Here is a 16,084-nt window from a genome sequence, read left to right as displayed (position 1 = left end):
GGTGCATGTATGGTGACTTTTAAGCTGAGGATCAGGTTGGAGTCTGGTGGGAGGCTCAGTCATCTTGTGATTCTGGCAAATCCCTTAACCACTTCCATGCTAATGACAAGGGTAACTCGTCATGGAGTGCCAATTCATTTCAATGTAAATATACAGTAAATTGCTCCACATACCCTAGCATCCAAGTGTTAATCTCCCCGTGTCTAGAAAAGAACAAAAATGAATGTGTTCATCTGTAATTCTGTAATGCAACTGGTGCTCCTGTAAAGTGCACTGATACCTTCCGGTCGAGTTTGCGGTATATAAACTGCAAAAAAAAAAAAAAGGTACAAACACTTAACTCGGAATTTCTCGGAGCATGAGCAGCAAGCAGCATAACTAGAATGACAGGCAGTCACCTCCCACTGTTATCAAGTGGTGCTCTCTGCAGCACATGTACTAACCCTGAAAACCACCCGAGTTTACTGTATGCCCTTTAGGGAACGCACACCTTCATGACACCACCCAGGTCTTATCTATGGGTTTAGTATTTCTTGTTGTCATCTCACATAGTTCTGTTTATATTTCACTTAAACTGGTTTTCCATACATGAATCTCTCCTGTGCAGTCAGCATGCACAATGCCATAGTTAACTGGGCCTGGCCAAAGACTGTTAACAGATAAAAAAGCCTACTTTGCTGATGTGTAACGCATTACATTTCTAGAGTGCACTAACGTCTCGTAATCTTCCACTAATGCATGTTTTTTCTTCTGACAACGTTTCCCGTTGTAGTACCAGGCAAAGTAGCCTGTTGGTCAATGTAAAACTTGTCTTTGCTCCCAAATTTGAAGGAAACGCTTCCGTCGGTGTGACCTAGTCTGAAATCTAGCCCATAGGACTCCCAGCTGCGACAGATGGTCTACATGCTCTCAAAGAAAGGGCTTATCTTGGAATACGAAACCTCGCCACCTGTAAGCGCTGAACAAAATGTTCTTAAATCATGACAAAACTTGCCATTGTACACAAAAAAGCAGCAACAAGTATATCCACATAACCATACTACTCGGAAAATCAGTAAATACATCTAAATTGGACTTTCAATAGTTATCAAACCTTGCGTCTTTTCTCGCTCATGAGCACATGACTTTTAGTACAGTTCTTCTCTGCATATAAAAGAGAAAACTTCTTTTTAAAAAGGCACACAAACGACCGTGCAGCCTCTTGCTGCCTGCGTTATGTTTTTCAGAAGCGCTTTCTCTACCGAGCACAAGCTACACGCGTGGTTGGTTACAAATGAACCAGCCTTGTGAAATGATGCATAGGGTCAGCACAAACTCATGTTTTTTGCCACCCTCCCCCTTTTGCCGCCCTAGGCGGCTGCCAAGTCCTGCCTAATGGTAGAAACGGCCCTGGCTAGTCGTACCCTCACGAGATTGTGTCAATGGCCCGGGGAAGATGAATCGAGTCGAATCAAAACAAAACGTATCTTTGGTCCAGTTCAGTCACACAAAGCGTCGGATTTGCCAGTTGTAGTGGGAATATGCGCGAGATTAACAAAACAAAAAAGTAGAGCTACAATATATCGAGGTAGTGTGCATAGAACATTTTTATTACTTTTTTTTAAATAATGTACGAAATCATAAATACAAAATTAGGTTGTCACCCAAACTAGGTTTTTGGCTGACACTAGCAACATATCTTCAGTTCCATAACACTTTAACATGTATGCTCATTTTCTCTTGAGATATAAAATGTTGCATCTAAGTAGATCATTTTCTTTTGAAAAAAAGGCACCCGAGCTATAAGGAAAAGTAAGGTATTAAAAACCCTGATAGATCGATTTATAACTAAAAGCAATGAAAAAAATTAATGTATTTCTGATGCATAGAAACGGTTGATACTCAAGACACAATGTAATCCACATTCTTAATGCTCATTACACCTGTAAACGTGGAATTCACCTTTACGTCAGGGGTGGGGGAGGGGGGGAAGGGGCGGGAGGTGATCGTACTTTTAATGCAGTTGTTGTAGGGCACACGAGAACCTCAGAGTCCAGACCCCACAGCGCCAAGTGCAACGTCAGCGATGCTCAAAGCCTAATGAAAGTGCCAATAGGAGAGAAGCGTGTGTGTGTGTGTGTGTGTGTGTGTGTGTGTGTGTGTGTGTGTGTGTGTGTGTGCATGCGTGCGCAGGTAGTGTGAAAGTAGGTAAACCCGATCACTGTAAAATGGTGTGTATTCGTACATTCGGCATCCGTAAAGCTTTTCTCGCAGCAGGTTCATAAACATCAGGCGGCTTCTCTCGGCTATTTACACAGGCTAGTGTTTGTTTCACATTTTAAACAGAAGTGTCACAGCTGAAAATGCACTGCCACTCAGAACTTGTGGACTCTGCCCGATACCCAGAACATACTGTACGACAAACTCCATGCATCAGTGCAACATATGAACCGGAAGTAAACTATACTCAGCACTATTCTAACAACAAAATGAAAAAAGGAAATAACTTACAAAAATATTGCAGAAGAGCTGTATTTACATGGCTATATTTAACTACTAGAATGTCTTGTACACAAAAACTCTAAATGCCTTGTTAAAAGGAAGAGGCAAGCACCAGTCCAGCATGGCACTAGAACTTTCCTTCTGGAATCCATTCCAACAAAAAACGAACCTAATTGTATGTAATTCCATCATCCAAACGATAAATTCAGCATCAATAAATCCTCCAGACATTTCCGAAACTGATGCAGTTAGCAAAGTTGATCCTTTGTTATGAGTCAATCAAAGAGATGTTCCCATGGTAGGGTAATGCAAGAAAAGGGCTACTGTCAGGAAGTCCCATCTACATCAGAAAACACGCAGGGTCTTTTGCCTTACGACACTGTGAACAAAAAAAGGAAAAAGGCAATCGGTTAATCAGGACATTAAAATATTGAACCTTTTCAATTGAGCAACAAACAAATAGACTAAAGGGCGGAGTGGAGGAAGCAGGAGTATTATAGACTTACTCAGTTTTACTGTACTTAAGAAATCTTGAGGATAAACTCAAACACGGGAAATTTAACAAGGTAAAAAAATATATATGGATATGTTAGTTTTAAATAATGTGAGAGCATAAACTGACATCAAGTCAAAACTACAAAATGCACATACAGCGAAGATGATAATTTCACGAGATAACAGTTATAGTTCTGATAATATCGACAATGTCCGAGCGATACTAGATGGTTCATAAGGCATTCCTTTTCCAAGACTATTCGACAGAACAAAAATGGATTGATTAGTAGTATAAAACGGAGTTTGTAGTTGCCACGTGTATGATCGGATAAATACGCACATTAACCTAATTTTTATTTTGTGTGTTTTAAATAACGCAAAGAAGTCCCTACTAAGAATCAGAGTGCCAAAAACAGCAGTAAAACCTACTCAATGTCCATAATAGCGGCACAACAAAAGGCAGTACTCATACTTGAGGTGCGAAAACAGAGGCAATTCGTCTATCGAAGAACATCATAGTTAGGGAAAGTATTAGCTTTCTAAGGGAGACAAAAGGGAGGAGGTACTAGGCAATTTAAATTATACAGGCATATTTTGTGTAACTTTGCATTTTGCTGTTATTCGAGGCACTTGCAATTTTCATGCATTTTCGCTTGAAATACCTAATTTGCGTTTTGCATAATTAGGAATAATTTAACAAGTAGGTACATTTTACTGTTGATTATTTAAAATCTTACAATATTACACATGCGATACGAAAAAGAAACATAAATTGCTATATTAATTTAAAAACAATTAAAATGCCAAAGCACCATAACATTCATTTGGTTGCATAATAAATTACTTTTTCAAATTATTATTCTCCTAATTTCTTTTTCACTATCAATAGGAATCTTACGAAGGCAGCATTTAAACTTATATCGTTTGACTGTAGACACCGTATCAGGGCCTGCCTACATGTTCTTATTCCACGTACCCTAAGCGGTAATTTAATTAATGTTCTTCTCTCATTTAGGAGTTTGGTACAAATGCATAATAGGTGGAGAATATTCTCCTCACCTTTGTTACACAATCTGCACATTGTTTGTTCTTCAGTATTTTTCCACAGGGGAAGATGACAAAGTCCCGGCAGCATTCCAAATCTCGCTTTAAGAAGCACCTGTTTTTTTTTTCTCAGTCCAGGGTATTTCCAAGTATTGTTGTATTCCCTTTTTTTTGTAACCATTTATTACTGACCAGGCGTGTTTTCTCTTTATGAGGCTGGCTTCGTCACTTACAATAGATAATTGGTTTGCAGTTTTATTTATTATTTTTTTGAACGATACGTTGGTTATATTGTTTTCCCAGATATAAGTAACTGCAAAGTCATCTATTGCTTCCTTGAGGTAGATCCATGCGGCTGAGTTTACGTTATTATTTATTTCCTTCCATAGTAGCTGTGATATCTCATTTTCATGGTCATTTTTTATACGCTTCCAGATCTTGATAAATTGCCCTTGCCTCGCATATTGTTGGTTTGTTAATCCAAACTCCAACCTAATTTGTGCGGATGACTCATTCAACCTAATTTGTGCGGATGACGCATTTCCAGGGAGTTGAAAAAGTACCCTATATGTTCTTATTAGGGCCTTATTTATAGTTTCCGTATCCTTTCCCATTAGTGCTTCACTACCATACGTAATGGTTGGGAGAAGTCTTGCCCCTATAATGCTCAGGAGTGGGCCATATGTGAGGTTACGGAGTGACTTCTGTACAATTCTAAATGCTGCCGCCAATGCATTAGCCTTTCGTTGTATATCCTTTTTATGAAACAGGTAATTACCCTTTTCATCAAATAACACCCCCAAATATTTATATACATCTACTTGTTCTAGTTGGGTCTTGTCCATGTACCATTTGGTTTTATATCTCATATTGTTTTTCTTAGTGACTACCATAATCTTGGTTTTCGCTTTGTTTATCACCATCCCGTTTTCCTTTGCATAGTTTTGCGGTCGACTGATTAGACTTGTAGTCCAACTCTAGTGTGGCTTAGAAGGATAACATCGTCTGCATACAATAAATTAGTAATGTGCTTATTACCTATTTTCGGAAGGTGGGCGTTTGTTTTATCAAGTATCCCAGTTAAATCAGCCAGGAATAAATTAAAAAAGGAGAGGAGCTAAAACACATCCTTGTTTTAGTCCTTCAGTTGCTGGGATCTCCTTTGATAACATTTGTCCATCCCCCATCCTCACCCTTACCCAGGTGTTACTGTATAGGAGACGTATTCGCTTCAATAAAGCCACAGGTATATTCTTTTCCTAAAGTTTTTTCCATAATAGATTTCTTTGGACACAGTCAAATGCAGATTTAAAATCTACAAAACATAGGTAAAGGGGTTGCTTAGCTCTAATTGATTTGCTCATAAGCAGGGACAGAACCAATACATTTGTCATTGTCCCCAGTCCTTGTATGAAACCCCTTTGGTTCATAGGCAGAATCTTGTTTTCCCGAACCCATTCACTGAGATTTGTAAGCAAAATCCTGGCAAACAACTTGGCATCGGTGTCTTGAAGCGTAATTAGCCTGTAGTTTTCTGCGAGTGCCCAGTTACCTTTATTAAATATTGGCTTGATTAAAGATCCTCTCCATGACTCAGGTATAACTCCTTTTTGAATGACTTCTCCATATAGTTTTTCTAGATGCAATGCCCATAATTCTGGATTTTCTTTATAGAGTGAGAACGGTATACCATTTGGTCCCGGAGCTCCATCCTTCTGTTTTTTAATTAATTTTGTTATTTGCTCTTTTGTTATTTCAATAGGTATTTCTGTATCACTGCCATAGTTCCGTGTTTCCATTGCAGTATCGTAGCTGACAATGGGATGCATTTCCGTTTTCCTTGTCCATGTGTTCTGGTTTAGATGCTTTCTCAGAAATGTGACCCATTCCTGCTCCGTTAGTGGGGATGAGACCACCTGTTTGTTTGGTATAACCAGTCCATTGACAACTTTCCAAAATTCTCTTTGGTTCTTTTGTTTACTTGAATGGAATATTTTTGCCCACATTGCCTGTTGTGCTTGGGTTTTCTCATTCCATATTAGCTTCTTCAGATTTTGGTTTAGTGATTTCAGTTTGCCCAAGGCTTCATCTTTAATTCCGGGTTTCTTTATTTGCCTGATGATCTTATTCCGGGCTCTTTTTAATTTAGTTATTGTATATGGAAGGTTTATATCATTTTCCTTTTCCTTGTTTTTCTTTTTATAATACGATGTGTCTCGATTTATTTTTGGTTGCGATAGGGGTTTAATCAACTTCTTGTTAAAGTTTTCCCATTGTTGCATCACTGTTTCCGATGTTGAATCCCTAAAACAAGTCTCCAAGAGACTCTCCACTTGTTCATTCATTAGTTTTTTATTTTCAACATTCCAAATGAGCTTTTTTTTTTATAAAGACCTTTATTGCACAATAATACCATTACACAGCTCTAGGCCTACAACCCAAGGGGCCGGCCGCGTTGTTATTCAGTTGTCACTCTGCATTGTTGGATTTACACAGCCCGTCAGCCGAAAACCTTGGGTCCGGCGGCGTATTGAAGGAGCTTTAGGTATTTTAGCCAGTACAAGCTGTAGATAAAGTAGTGTCTTACTTTTTTATAGTGTATGCAATGCAATGTTTTACCAAATAGTTATTGTTAACAGTAACCAAACAGTAACTTAGGCAGTTGACATCACCAAATGAGCTTTTTAAAGTTTATTGTTCCAATGCACCCCTGGACGGTTTGATATACTTGGTTTGTTTTACTTCCAATATTAATTGTTATTATCTGCTGACAGTGATCACTCTCCATTACTTTCTGTAGCTGAAATGATGTAATGTTCTGGAACATATTTAACGAAATCATGGTATAATTAATCCTGGACATTGCGTTATACCCAAAATAACTATATGCTGGTGGCACATCTGTTTTGAATCGGCCATTAAGAATACAAAGACCCATTGCTTCCATATCTTTGATCAATTGCGTACCCAGGTTGTTTGTGGAGTTAATCTCTTTTCCTAAGTCCTGATGGGGAATTGACCATTAGATTACAATCCCCGGAAACCAGGTAATCTGCTATCGGATCGTCCAATGTTTGTTTTATTAAGAAGTCATTCAGGTTTGCACAAGTTGATTCCCTACTGTTTTGTATTGGTTGGATATATACATTGATCAAATATATAGATTTGGTATTTTGGTTTATTGTTTTATAATTCAGTTTAACTATTAGGATATTTGTACAGCCAGAGTCCACTTGCTCATGCTGTGCATGTATGGCATTAGAAATGAATATTGCCAGGCCCCCACTCGGCGAGCCGAATGTATGCATTTTTTTTGCATGCTCATTGTAACCTGTGTATCCGTGTAACATGAATGGGTTGGTTTCCCATGTTTCTTGTAATAGAATAATCTGACATGGGCACGTTATAGAGTCTAATTGTGCATTATAGATCTTACTTCCCACTCCGTTAATGTTCCACGAACACATTCTTATTTGTCCCATCTCATTTGTATTAACAGGTACTTGCTTAAGTTTATCGGCTCATTGTTTGCTATTACTGTGTAATGCCATATTTATTCATTTTTCGTTTATTTCTAAGTTCCTTTCTGCGTTTTTTTGCGGAGTTACCCCATCTGTTTTCATAGGGGATCTACCGCGGGCATTTTTTAATACTGGAAGTATCTGTGTGTCGGTTTTTTCGGGCTGTAATTTTGTTTCTTCCCTAATAAACGGAGTTGGGTAGACCTCCAGGATTTGTTTAGTAATTGATATGCCCCAAGATTTAAATGTCATCTGCTCACTCATAATCTGTTCGGCTATTGTTGAGGATGTTAATGTTATTAGTATAGGGGAGCCTGGAGGCTTTGTTTTTCTAACAAACTCAATAGAGACAATATCCCCACTTACCATATTAGTTAGTGATGCAATTGATTTGAATAATCTGAGTAGGTTCCCCCAGTTTAGTATATCATGCCTACCTCTAGACTCGAATTCCGGGTTAAATATAAGTTGATCCTTAGCATTAGGTACTTGGTGAGTAAGGACCTCACTTTCCTTGATTTTCCGAGGTTTGTAGCTAATTCTTTTTACTCCTTCTCTGTTTTCAATAAGCAGATGCTCCCATTTGGGCGATTTATTAGATCTTTTCTCTTCCTCACTTACAGTTGTTTCAGCATATTTTACTATTGTTTCCTTGATGCTTTGATTTTGATGAGGAATAGGGATTAGGGTTGATTTAGATGGACTCTTATTGGTACTTTTTTTAGCCTATAATTGGAGGATACTCTTTCATCTTCTTCCTCTCCTTTTACCATCAACTCCGGATCTCCAACAGACCCCTGCCCCCACCACGTCTTCAACAAAGCCGACTCCACCATCGCACCCCAACTCCGGAACATCATCAACACCTCCTTCAACACCGCCACCTTCCCGGAGAGCTGGAAGCATGCCGAGCTCAGCGCCCTACTGAAGAAACCAACAGCGGACCCCACCGACCTCAAGAACTTCCGCCCCATCTCACTCCTCCCTTTTCCTGCCATAGTCATCAAGAAGGCCGTCAACAGACAGATTGCCGCCTTCCTCGAGACGAACGGATCCCTCGACCCCTCGCAGTGCGGCTTCAGAGCCAACCACAGCACCGAGACCGCCCTCATCGCAGCCACCGACGACATCCGAGCCCTGCTCGACAACGGCGAAACAGCGGCCCTCATCCTCCTGGACCTCTCCGCAGCGTTCAACACTGTCTGCCACCGCACCCTAGTTCAACGCCTCAGCAACAACGGTATCCAAGAGAAGGCACTGGAGTGGATCATCTCGTTCCTCACCGGAAGAACACAGAGTCCGCCTCCCCCTGTTTCGATACGAGGCCACCGAAGTCATCTGCGGCGTACCGCAAGGATCATCACTCAGCCCCACCCTCTTCAACATCTACATGAGACCTCTTGCAGCCATCGCACGCCACCACAACCTCAACATCATCTCCTATGCCGATACCCAGCTGATCCTCTCCCTCACCAGAGACCCCGACACCGCCAGAACCAGCCTACACGAAGGGATGAAAGACGTCGCCGAGTGGATGAAGAACAGCCGCCTGAAACTGAACTCAGACAAGACGGAAGTCCTCATCCTGGGACCATCGCCCTCCGCCTGGGACAAATCCTGGTGGCCCCCCGCCCTAGGCACCACTCCCAAGCCAACAGACCACGCACGCAACCTGGGCTTCATCCTGGACTGCTCCCTCTCGATGACCAGACAAGTCAACGACGTCTCCTCATCATGCTTCAACACCCCACGCATGCTCCACAAGATCTTCGGTTGGATCCCGACCGAAACCAGGAAGACGGTCACCCAGGCACTCGTCACCAGCCGACTGGACTACGGAAATATCCTCTACGCCGGAACCACAGCCAAGCTACAGAAAAGACTCCAACGCATCCAGAACGCCTCCGCCCGACTCATCCTGGACATCCCCCGACGCAGCCACATCTCCGGCCACCTGAGGGACCTGCACTGGCTCCCCGTCAGCAAGAGGATCACGTTCAGGCTCCTCACCCACGCACACAAATCTCTCCACGACCTGGGCCCCAAGTACCTCAACGACCGCCTGACTTTCTACACGCCCACCCGCCAGCTACGTTCTACAAGCCTCGCCGCCGTACCACGCATCCGAAGAGCCACCGCCGGAGGCAGATCCTTCTCCTACCTGGCAGCCAAGACATGGAACTTCTTCCCCATCCACCTTCGGCTGACCCAGGACCATCTCGCCTTCAGGAGACAACTCAAGACCTGGCTGTTCGAGCAATAGCGGACCCCTTCCCCCAAGCGCCCTGAGACCCTTCCGGGTGAGTAGTGCGCTATACAAATGTTATGATTGATTGATTGATTGATAGCTCCTGCTACTTTCTTCTGTGCAACAGAAAATCCTGTTCAGCAGGACCTCCTGGCAAAGTTGTTAGCCTTGTGGAACCCTCTTCTGCTATGTTCTGCAGCTTTGTCTGACTGGAGGAATCAGACTTCCAGAAGGTTGTCCAACTCTGAAGGTAAAAATCTTTACTGGACTCTGATGACTGGCTGCTCATAAATGACTTGGCTCCTTGGCCTGAAAATCTAGCTGTTCTCGTCCAGAGCTCTTCCCACCATCATCAACCGATTCACCGATACTTCATCCAGCAGCTCCCTGGCGTTGATGGGTCCTACTCTGACACAGCCTGCTGTCTTGCCCCGCTGAACTCCTGAAGTCCAGAGGTAAGCTGAAACCGGCCCCATCCACCCCTTATATGCAAACTGCACTATTTTGCGGTCCGCCTTAACTTTTGACTTTGACCTGGTCTCGTATGTCCTGGAGCGAGGGCCCTGCACACTGGCCCCATCCCAGTGGCGTCCCCCCCCCCATTACCTCAACAAGCATTAAACAGGGGTACACCTGCCTTAATGACACATGACCCTGACTGAGCATCTCATACTGACCATAAAGTATGCACCTCTACATCTTAAGGGCTAACAGTCTGGGTTCTTCCAGGAGCTCCCCCAGCACTTTTTCACACTCAAGGATGACCCTTCTCCTCTGGGGCCCACCAAAACGCCCAAAACTATCTATTCCACATGCCTTGCAAGGCATTATGGGGCGCTTCAAGATCCTGGTGCTGAATAACAGATGAGCGGCTCTCCCGCTGTGCCGGGGAGAGCTGCACAGGCACTCGCCGCTTTCTGGGACTCGTTGGGGGGGCCGGTCCCACCCAGACACCCAGATGAGCACAGATGGCTCGGGAGCCCACCCCAGGCTGCTGCTCCTCTTTTCTGGGGCCCGGTCCCACCTGGCTCCTTGCACCGCTGAATGTCTTCCTCGGGGGCTCCGGTCCCACCCGGGGCCCCCGCATGCCTTCCTCGGTGGAGGGCTGCCCCTGCTGGCTCCCCGCGTGGCCATTAAGCATGGGCGTATTTTACGAATTGGCAATCCGCGAACTTGCGTATTTACGGATTCGCAATCCGCAAAATCCGCGAACTCTCGCGAATTTGCGGATTTCTTTTTTTTTTGTTCGCAAGGATTTCTGCCAGTTCACGAGGGTTCTGTACCCGTTCGCAATTGCGAACTTACTTGTCGGCTCGCAACGGCCGCGACTATGTTGTTTCTACATCTGGTTCATCATCACAGGTTCACAGCACCCTCTGTTTCACCACTGCCACCCTCTGGTACACCTATGCCACCCTCTGGTACATCACTGCCACCCTCTGGTTGGTTTATCACTGTAGATTATGGGGGTGAAAAAAAGCAAGCACACCTGCCCTGCTTCAACTGACATGAATTAATTTGGGGTTGATTAATGTGTCACTGAATTTAAACTTCCAGTCTGGCTGGCACCTGCTTCCTTATCTGTAATTTGCTGAACTCTGAAGGGGCCCCTCAGGAAGCACTACAGGGAATGGTTACTAATGATAAGATTGAACTTTTGCACCTGCGGAGTGCTTTCAGTTTTGTCTGTAATTGCTTTCTGTTGCAGTGTAATTTTTTTAACAGGACCTTTGTTGTATACTTGTAGCTATTCTCTGAGCCTGCTGTGAGGGTCAGAGCAGGGTCATAGAATAGTTGCAAGTAGGCAAATGAACTCTGAAGGGGCCCCTCAGGAAGCACTACAGGGAATGGTTACTAATGATAAGATTGAACTTTTGAACCTGCTAAGTGCTTTCAGTTTAGCAAAAATCCAAATATCCAGCAGCATCCACAAAAAGTAATCCTTCCAGGTCAAGATCCAAATCAAAGTGACCAGCACATGAAGAAAGCACTGGGAGGAGCCTGCTGGACAGGAACAGGAAGTTGGAGACTGTGGGGCACTTCCTTCCTCCCCCCCCCCCCAAAATGGGCTCCTTGCAAAAAAAAAAAAAAAGTGCAGGCAAATGTCAACCTGAGGAGTTATTCTGATAAAAATCATAATTTTCAAGGTTTATGCTGCCTGCTGGTGGATTTCTTGTGCGAAATTACAAATTTTGCAATCTCGCAATTGCGAGATTGTCGCTGCTCGCCGCATCTACGTGTTCGCAAGTATTTACTCCCGCGAAATTGTATAGTATTCTAGTTGGCAAGTGCGACCAAGCAAAAAATCCGCTTTGCACGGATTTTACGAATTTTCGGCAAGTTCGCGAGAGTTCGCGGATTGCGAATTTACCGAAAATCCGCAAAATCCGCGAGCGGAACAGATTTTACGCCCATGCTTAGTGGCCATCACTCTTCTGTGCTGCCGCGGGAGCCGGCAGTCCTCTTCTGGTCTGCCCGCTCCGGCGGGCAGACGCGAGTCAGCTTCCCCACTTCCGGTGGTCTTTAGGGGAGTGCGACGGCACTCCGCCGGCCTCCTCCACACTCTGGCCTGGGGTTGGGGTTCCGGGCCCCCAGACATTTTCAGGGGGGCATGACGGTGCTCCCCCCCCATCCTGGCACTTCGGGGTCCAGGGTTGCCTACCTTCGGGGGCCATGTCTGTGGGGCACTTCCTTCCTCCCCCACCCCCGCCAAAATGGACTCCTTGCAAAAAAAAAAAGTGCAGGCATATGTCAACCTGAGGAGTTATTCTGATAAAAATCATAATTTTCAAGGTTTATGCTGCCTGCTGGTGGATTTATTGTGCGAAATTACAAATTTTCTTTCGCTCAGCCCCTCGCAGTCTCCCTTACAGGCAAATCCCTCTCCTCTCCTATCGCTCAGCAGTCAGCAGTAATTTAACAATGTTCTAGACCCACATGGAGTGTTGATTTGAGCTTGTGGATAAAGGTATTTATCAAGTATAAAGGCCAAGTATTTTACATTTTCTATAATTGATATTTTGCGGTGAGCAGTGTAACCACGTTGAAACAGATGGGGTGCAGTGTCGTAGAAAGAGTAGAAGGAGCTCTTTTTTGTGTGTGCAATATGAGGTGCTGGAGTGACTTTCAGGACAGAGTATCAGTGTCTTGGCCGACGGGTAGGAGAAGTATCTGCCTCCGGCGTTGGCTCTTCAGATGCGTGGTACGGCGGCGAGGCTTGTAGAACGTAGCTGACGGGTGGGCGTGTAGAAGGTCAGGCGGTCATTGAGGTACTTGGGGCCCAGGTCGTGGAGAGACTTGTGTGCGTGGGTGAGGAGCCTGAACGTGATCCTCTTGCTGACGGAGAGCCAGTGCAGGTCTCTCAGGTGGCCGGAGATGTGGCTGCGTCGGGGGATGTCCAGGATGAGTCGGGCGGAGGCTTTCTGGATGCGTTGGAGTCTTTTCTGTAGCTTGGCTGTGGTTCCGGCGTAGAGGGTGTTTCCGTAGTCCAGTCGGCTGGTGATGAGTGCCTGGGTGACCGTTTTCCTGGTTTAGGTCGGGATCCAGCGGAAGATCTTGCGGAGCATGCGGAGCGTGTTGAAGCATGATGAGGAGACGGCGTTGACTTGTCTGGCCATCGAGAGGGAGGAGTCCAGGATGAAGACCAGGTTGCGTGCATGGTCTGTTGGCTTGGGGGTGGTGCCCAGGGCGGGGGGCCACCAGGAGCCGTCCCAGGCAGAGGTAGATGGTCCCAGGATGAGGACTTCTGTCTTGTCTGAGTTCAGTTTCAGGCGGCTGTTCTTCATCCATTCGGCGACGTCTTTCATCCCTTTGTGTAGGCTAGTTCTGGCGGTGTCGGGGTCTCTGGTGAGGGAGAGGATCAGCTGTGTGTCGTCGGCGTAGGAAACGATGTTGAGGTTGTGCTGGCGTGCGATGGCTGCAAGAGGTCTCATGTAGATGTTGAAGAGGGTGGGGCTGAGTGATGATCCTTGCGGGACGCCGCAGATGACTTCGGTGGCCTCGGATCGAAATGGGGGGAGACGGACTCTCTGTGTTCTTCCGGCGAGAATCGAGATGATCCACTCCAGTGCCTTCTCTTGGATACCGATGTTGCTTAGGCGTTGAACTGGGGTGCGGTGGCAGACCGTGTCGAACGCTGCAGAGAGGTCCAGGAGGAGGAGCGCCGCTGTTTACCCGTTGTCGAGCAGAGCTCGGATGTCGTCGGTGGCTGCGATGAGGGCGGTCTCGGTGCTGTGGTTGGCTCTGAAACCGGACTGCGAAGGGTCGAGGGATCCGTTCGCCTCGAGGAAGGCGGCAAGCTGTCTGTTGACTGTCTTCTCGATGACTTTGGCAGGGAAAGGGAGGAGCGAGATGGGGCGGAAGTTCTTGAGGTCGGTGGGGTCCGCTGTTGGTTTCTTCAGTAGGGCGCTGAGCTCGGCATGCTTCCAGCTCTCCGGGAAGATGGCGGTGTTGAAGGAGGTGTTGATGATGTTCCGGAGTTGGGGTGCGATGGTGGAGTCGGCCTTGTTGAAGACGTGGTGGGGGCAAGGGGCAGTTGGAGATCCGGAGTGGATGGTGCTCATCGTGCGGGCTGTGTCTTTGGTGGTCACCGTGGTCCAGGTGCGGAGGGTGGCGGTGGGGGGCGTTGGAATGACGGTAGGGTGCGTGGATGGTGCGTCAAAGCTGTTGTGGATGTCGGCGATCTTGCTGTGGAAGAACGAGGCGAGAGAGTCGCAGAGATCTTGTGAAGGAGTGATGTCGTTGTTGCCGGTGCTGGGGTTGGAGAACTCCTTGACAATGTTGAAGAGTTCTTTGCTGTCGTGGGCGTTGTTGTCCAGTCGTTCCTTCAGTGATTTCTTCTTGGTGGTGCGGATAAGGTGGTGGTGCTTGCGGGTGGCGTGTTTGAGGGCGGTCATGTTGTCTGTGGTCTGGTCGCGGAGCCAGGTTCTCTCGAGGGTGCGGCAGTTCTTCTTGGAGTCCTTGAGTTCGTCGGTGAACCAGGAGGCCTTCTTGCTTCTGGGTCTGCTGGGAGGGTTCTTCAGTGGCGCGAGATCGTCTGCGCAGGCGGTCAGCCACTGCGTGAAGTTGCGGGCTGCTTCGTTGTGCTGGCGGGTGGGTTCTGGCTGAGGGACGTGGTGAGCTGCTCGGCGGTGATCTTGCTCCAGCTCCTGTGAGGAACCTGTTGCGGTTGGTGGTGGGTCGTGTTTCTTGTGAAGCTGAAGTGGACCCAGCTGTGGTCGGTACAGTGAAGTCCGGTGGAGTGGCTGAAGGTGATGTGCTTGCTGGAAGAGAAGACGGGATCAAGCGTGTGGTCGGCGTAGTGGGTGGGGGTGTTGACCAGTTGCTTGAGTCCGAGGTTGGCGAGGTTGTCCAGCAGGGCGGCGGTGTTGCGGTCCTTGTTGTTCTCCAGGTGGAAGTTGAGGTCCCCTAGGAGGATGTAGTCAGCGGAGGGGAGGGCGTGCGGGCTGATGAAGTCCGTGATGTTGTTGCTGAATTGTGTGCATGGTCCCGGGGGTCTGTAGACAAGGGTGCCTCTGAGCGTCGTCTTTGGGTCGGCGTGTATCTGGAACTGGAGGTGCTCTGCGGCGGAGAAGGTGTCATTGGAGTCGGTCGTGATGCGGATGGTGTTCTTGTGTACGATGGCGATGCCTCCTCCGGTCTGGTTTATGCGGTCCCTCCGGGTGATCTTGTATCCGTCTGGGATGGCGATGTCGGGTGCAGAGGAGGCGTTCATCCAGGTTTCCGTGAGGAAGGCGACGTCTGGTGAAGTTGTGTCGAGCAGGTTCCAGAGTTCGATGGCGTGTCTGTGGATGGAGCAGGTGTTGAGCAGGATGCACTTGAGGTGGGTCTTGCTGGTGCTTGGCTTGGCGGGTGTGGTGAAGGTTCGGAGGCAGGTGAACTTGCAGGCCTTGCAGGTGAAAGGTCCGTGGATGCGTTTCGGGGTGGCCCGGCAGCAGGCGGGGTTCCGGCCGGCATTGAGGGCGGCGTCGTCGTAGGTCTGTCGGGTGGTCTCGCATCGGCGGGGCCAGGGGTCCTGGCACTGGGCGCGGTCCATGCGCGGACAGGCGCAGATGGGCTTGCCTTTGGCGCGCAATCGGCGCGCCCGCTGCGCGTACGCATGCACTCTGCCATAACTGGAGAGTGGGGGGGGGCGGGGCGAGGGAGGAGCAGCTGGGAGGCGGGAGCGAGGTGGCGAGTGGGGGGAACGATGCGGTGATACTAGAGGGAGCGGGGGTGAGGCCGCGGGGGAGCAGTGGCAGGGAGCGGGGTGGGGAAGCGGCACCGAGGTGCAGGGGAGAACTGGGCGACAAGGGGC

At 47.1% G+C, this 16,084-nt stretch overlaps 1 protein-coding gene across 1 annotated transcript in view; it reads right to left on the bottom strand.

The window, feature by feature from the left end:
- Positions 1 to 1,568: 1,568 nt before the first annotated feature.
- Positions 1,569 to 16,084, bottom strand: part of LOC144826413 (lamin-B3-like) — a 484,608-nt gene continuing 470,092 nt past the window's right edge. The window contains exon 11 of the mRNA XM_078684729.1: positions 1,569 to 2,860. Within this exon, the coding sequence (XP_078540855.1) occupies positions 2,822 to 2,860 (39 nt within the window). The 3' untranslated portion in view covers positions 1,569 to 2,821. The remainder of the gene's footprint in view (positions 2,861 to 16,084) is intronic.

The sequence above is a fragment of the Lissotriton helveticus genome, chromosome 3_2 (genome assembly GCF_964261635.1).
Source record: "Lissotriton helveticus chromosome 3_2, aLisHel1.1, whole genome shotgun sequence".
NCBI lineage: Eukaryota > Metazoa > Chordata > Amphibia > Caudata > Salamandridae > Lissotriton > Lissotriton helveticus.
This window is presented reverse-complemented; position numbering and strand designations above follow the sequence as displayed.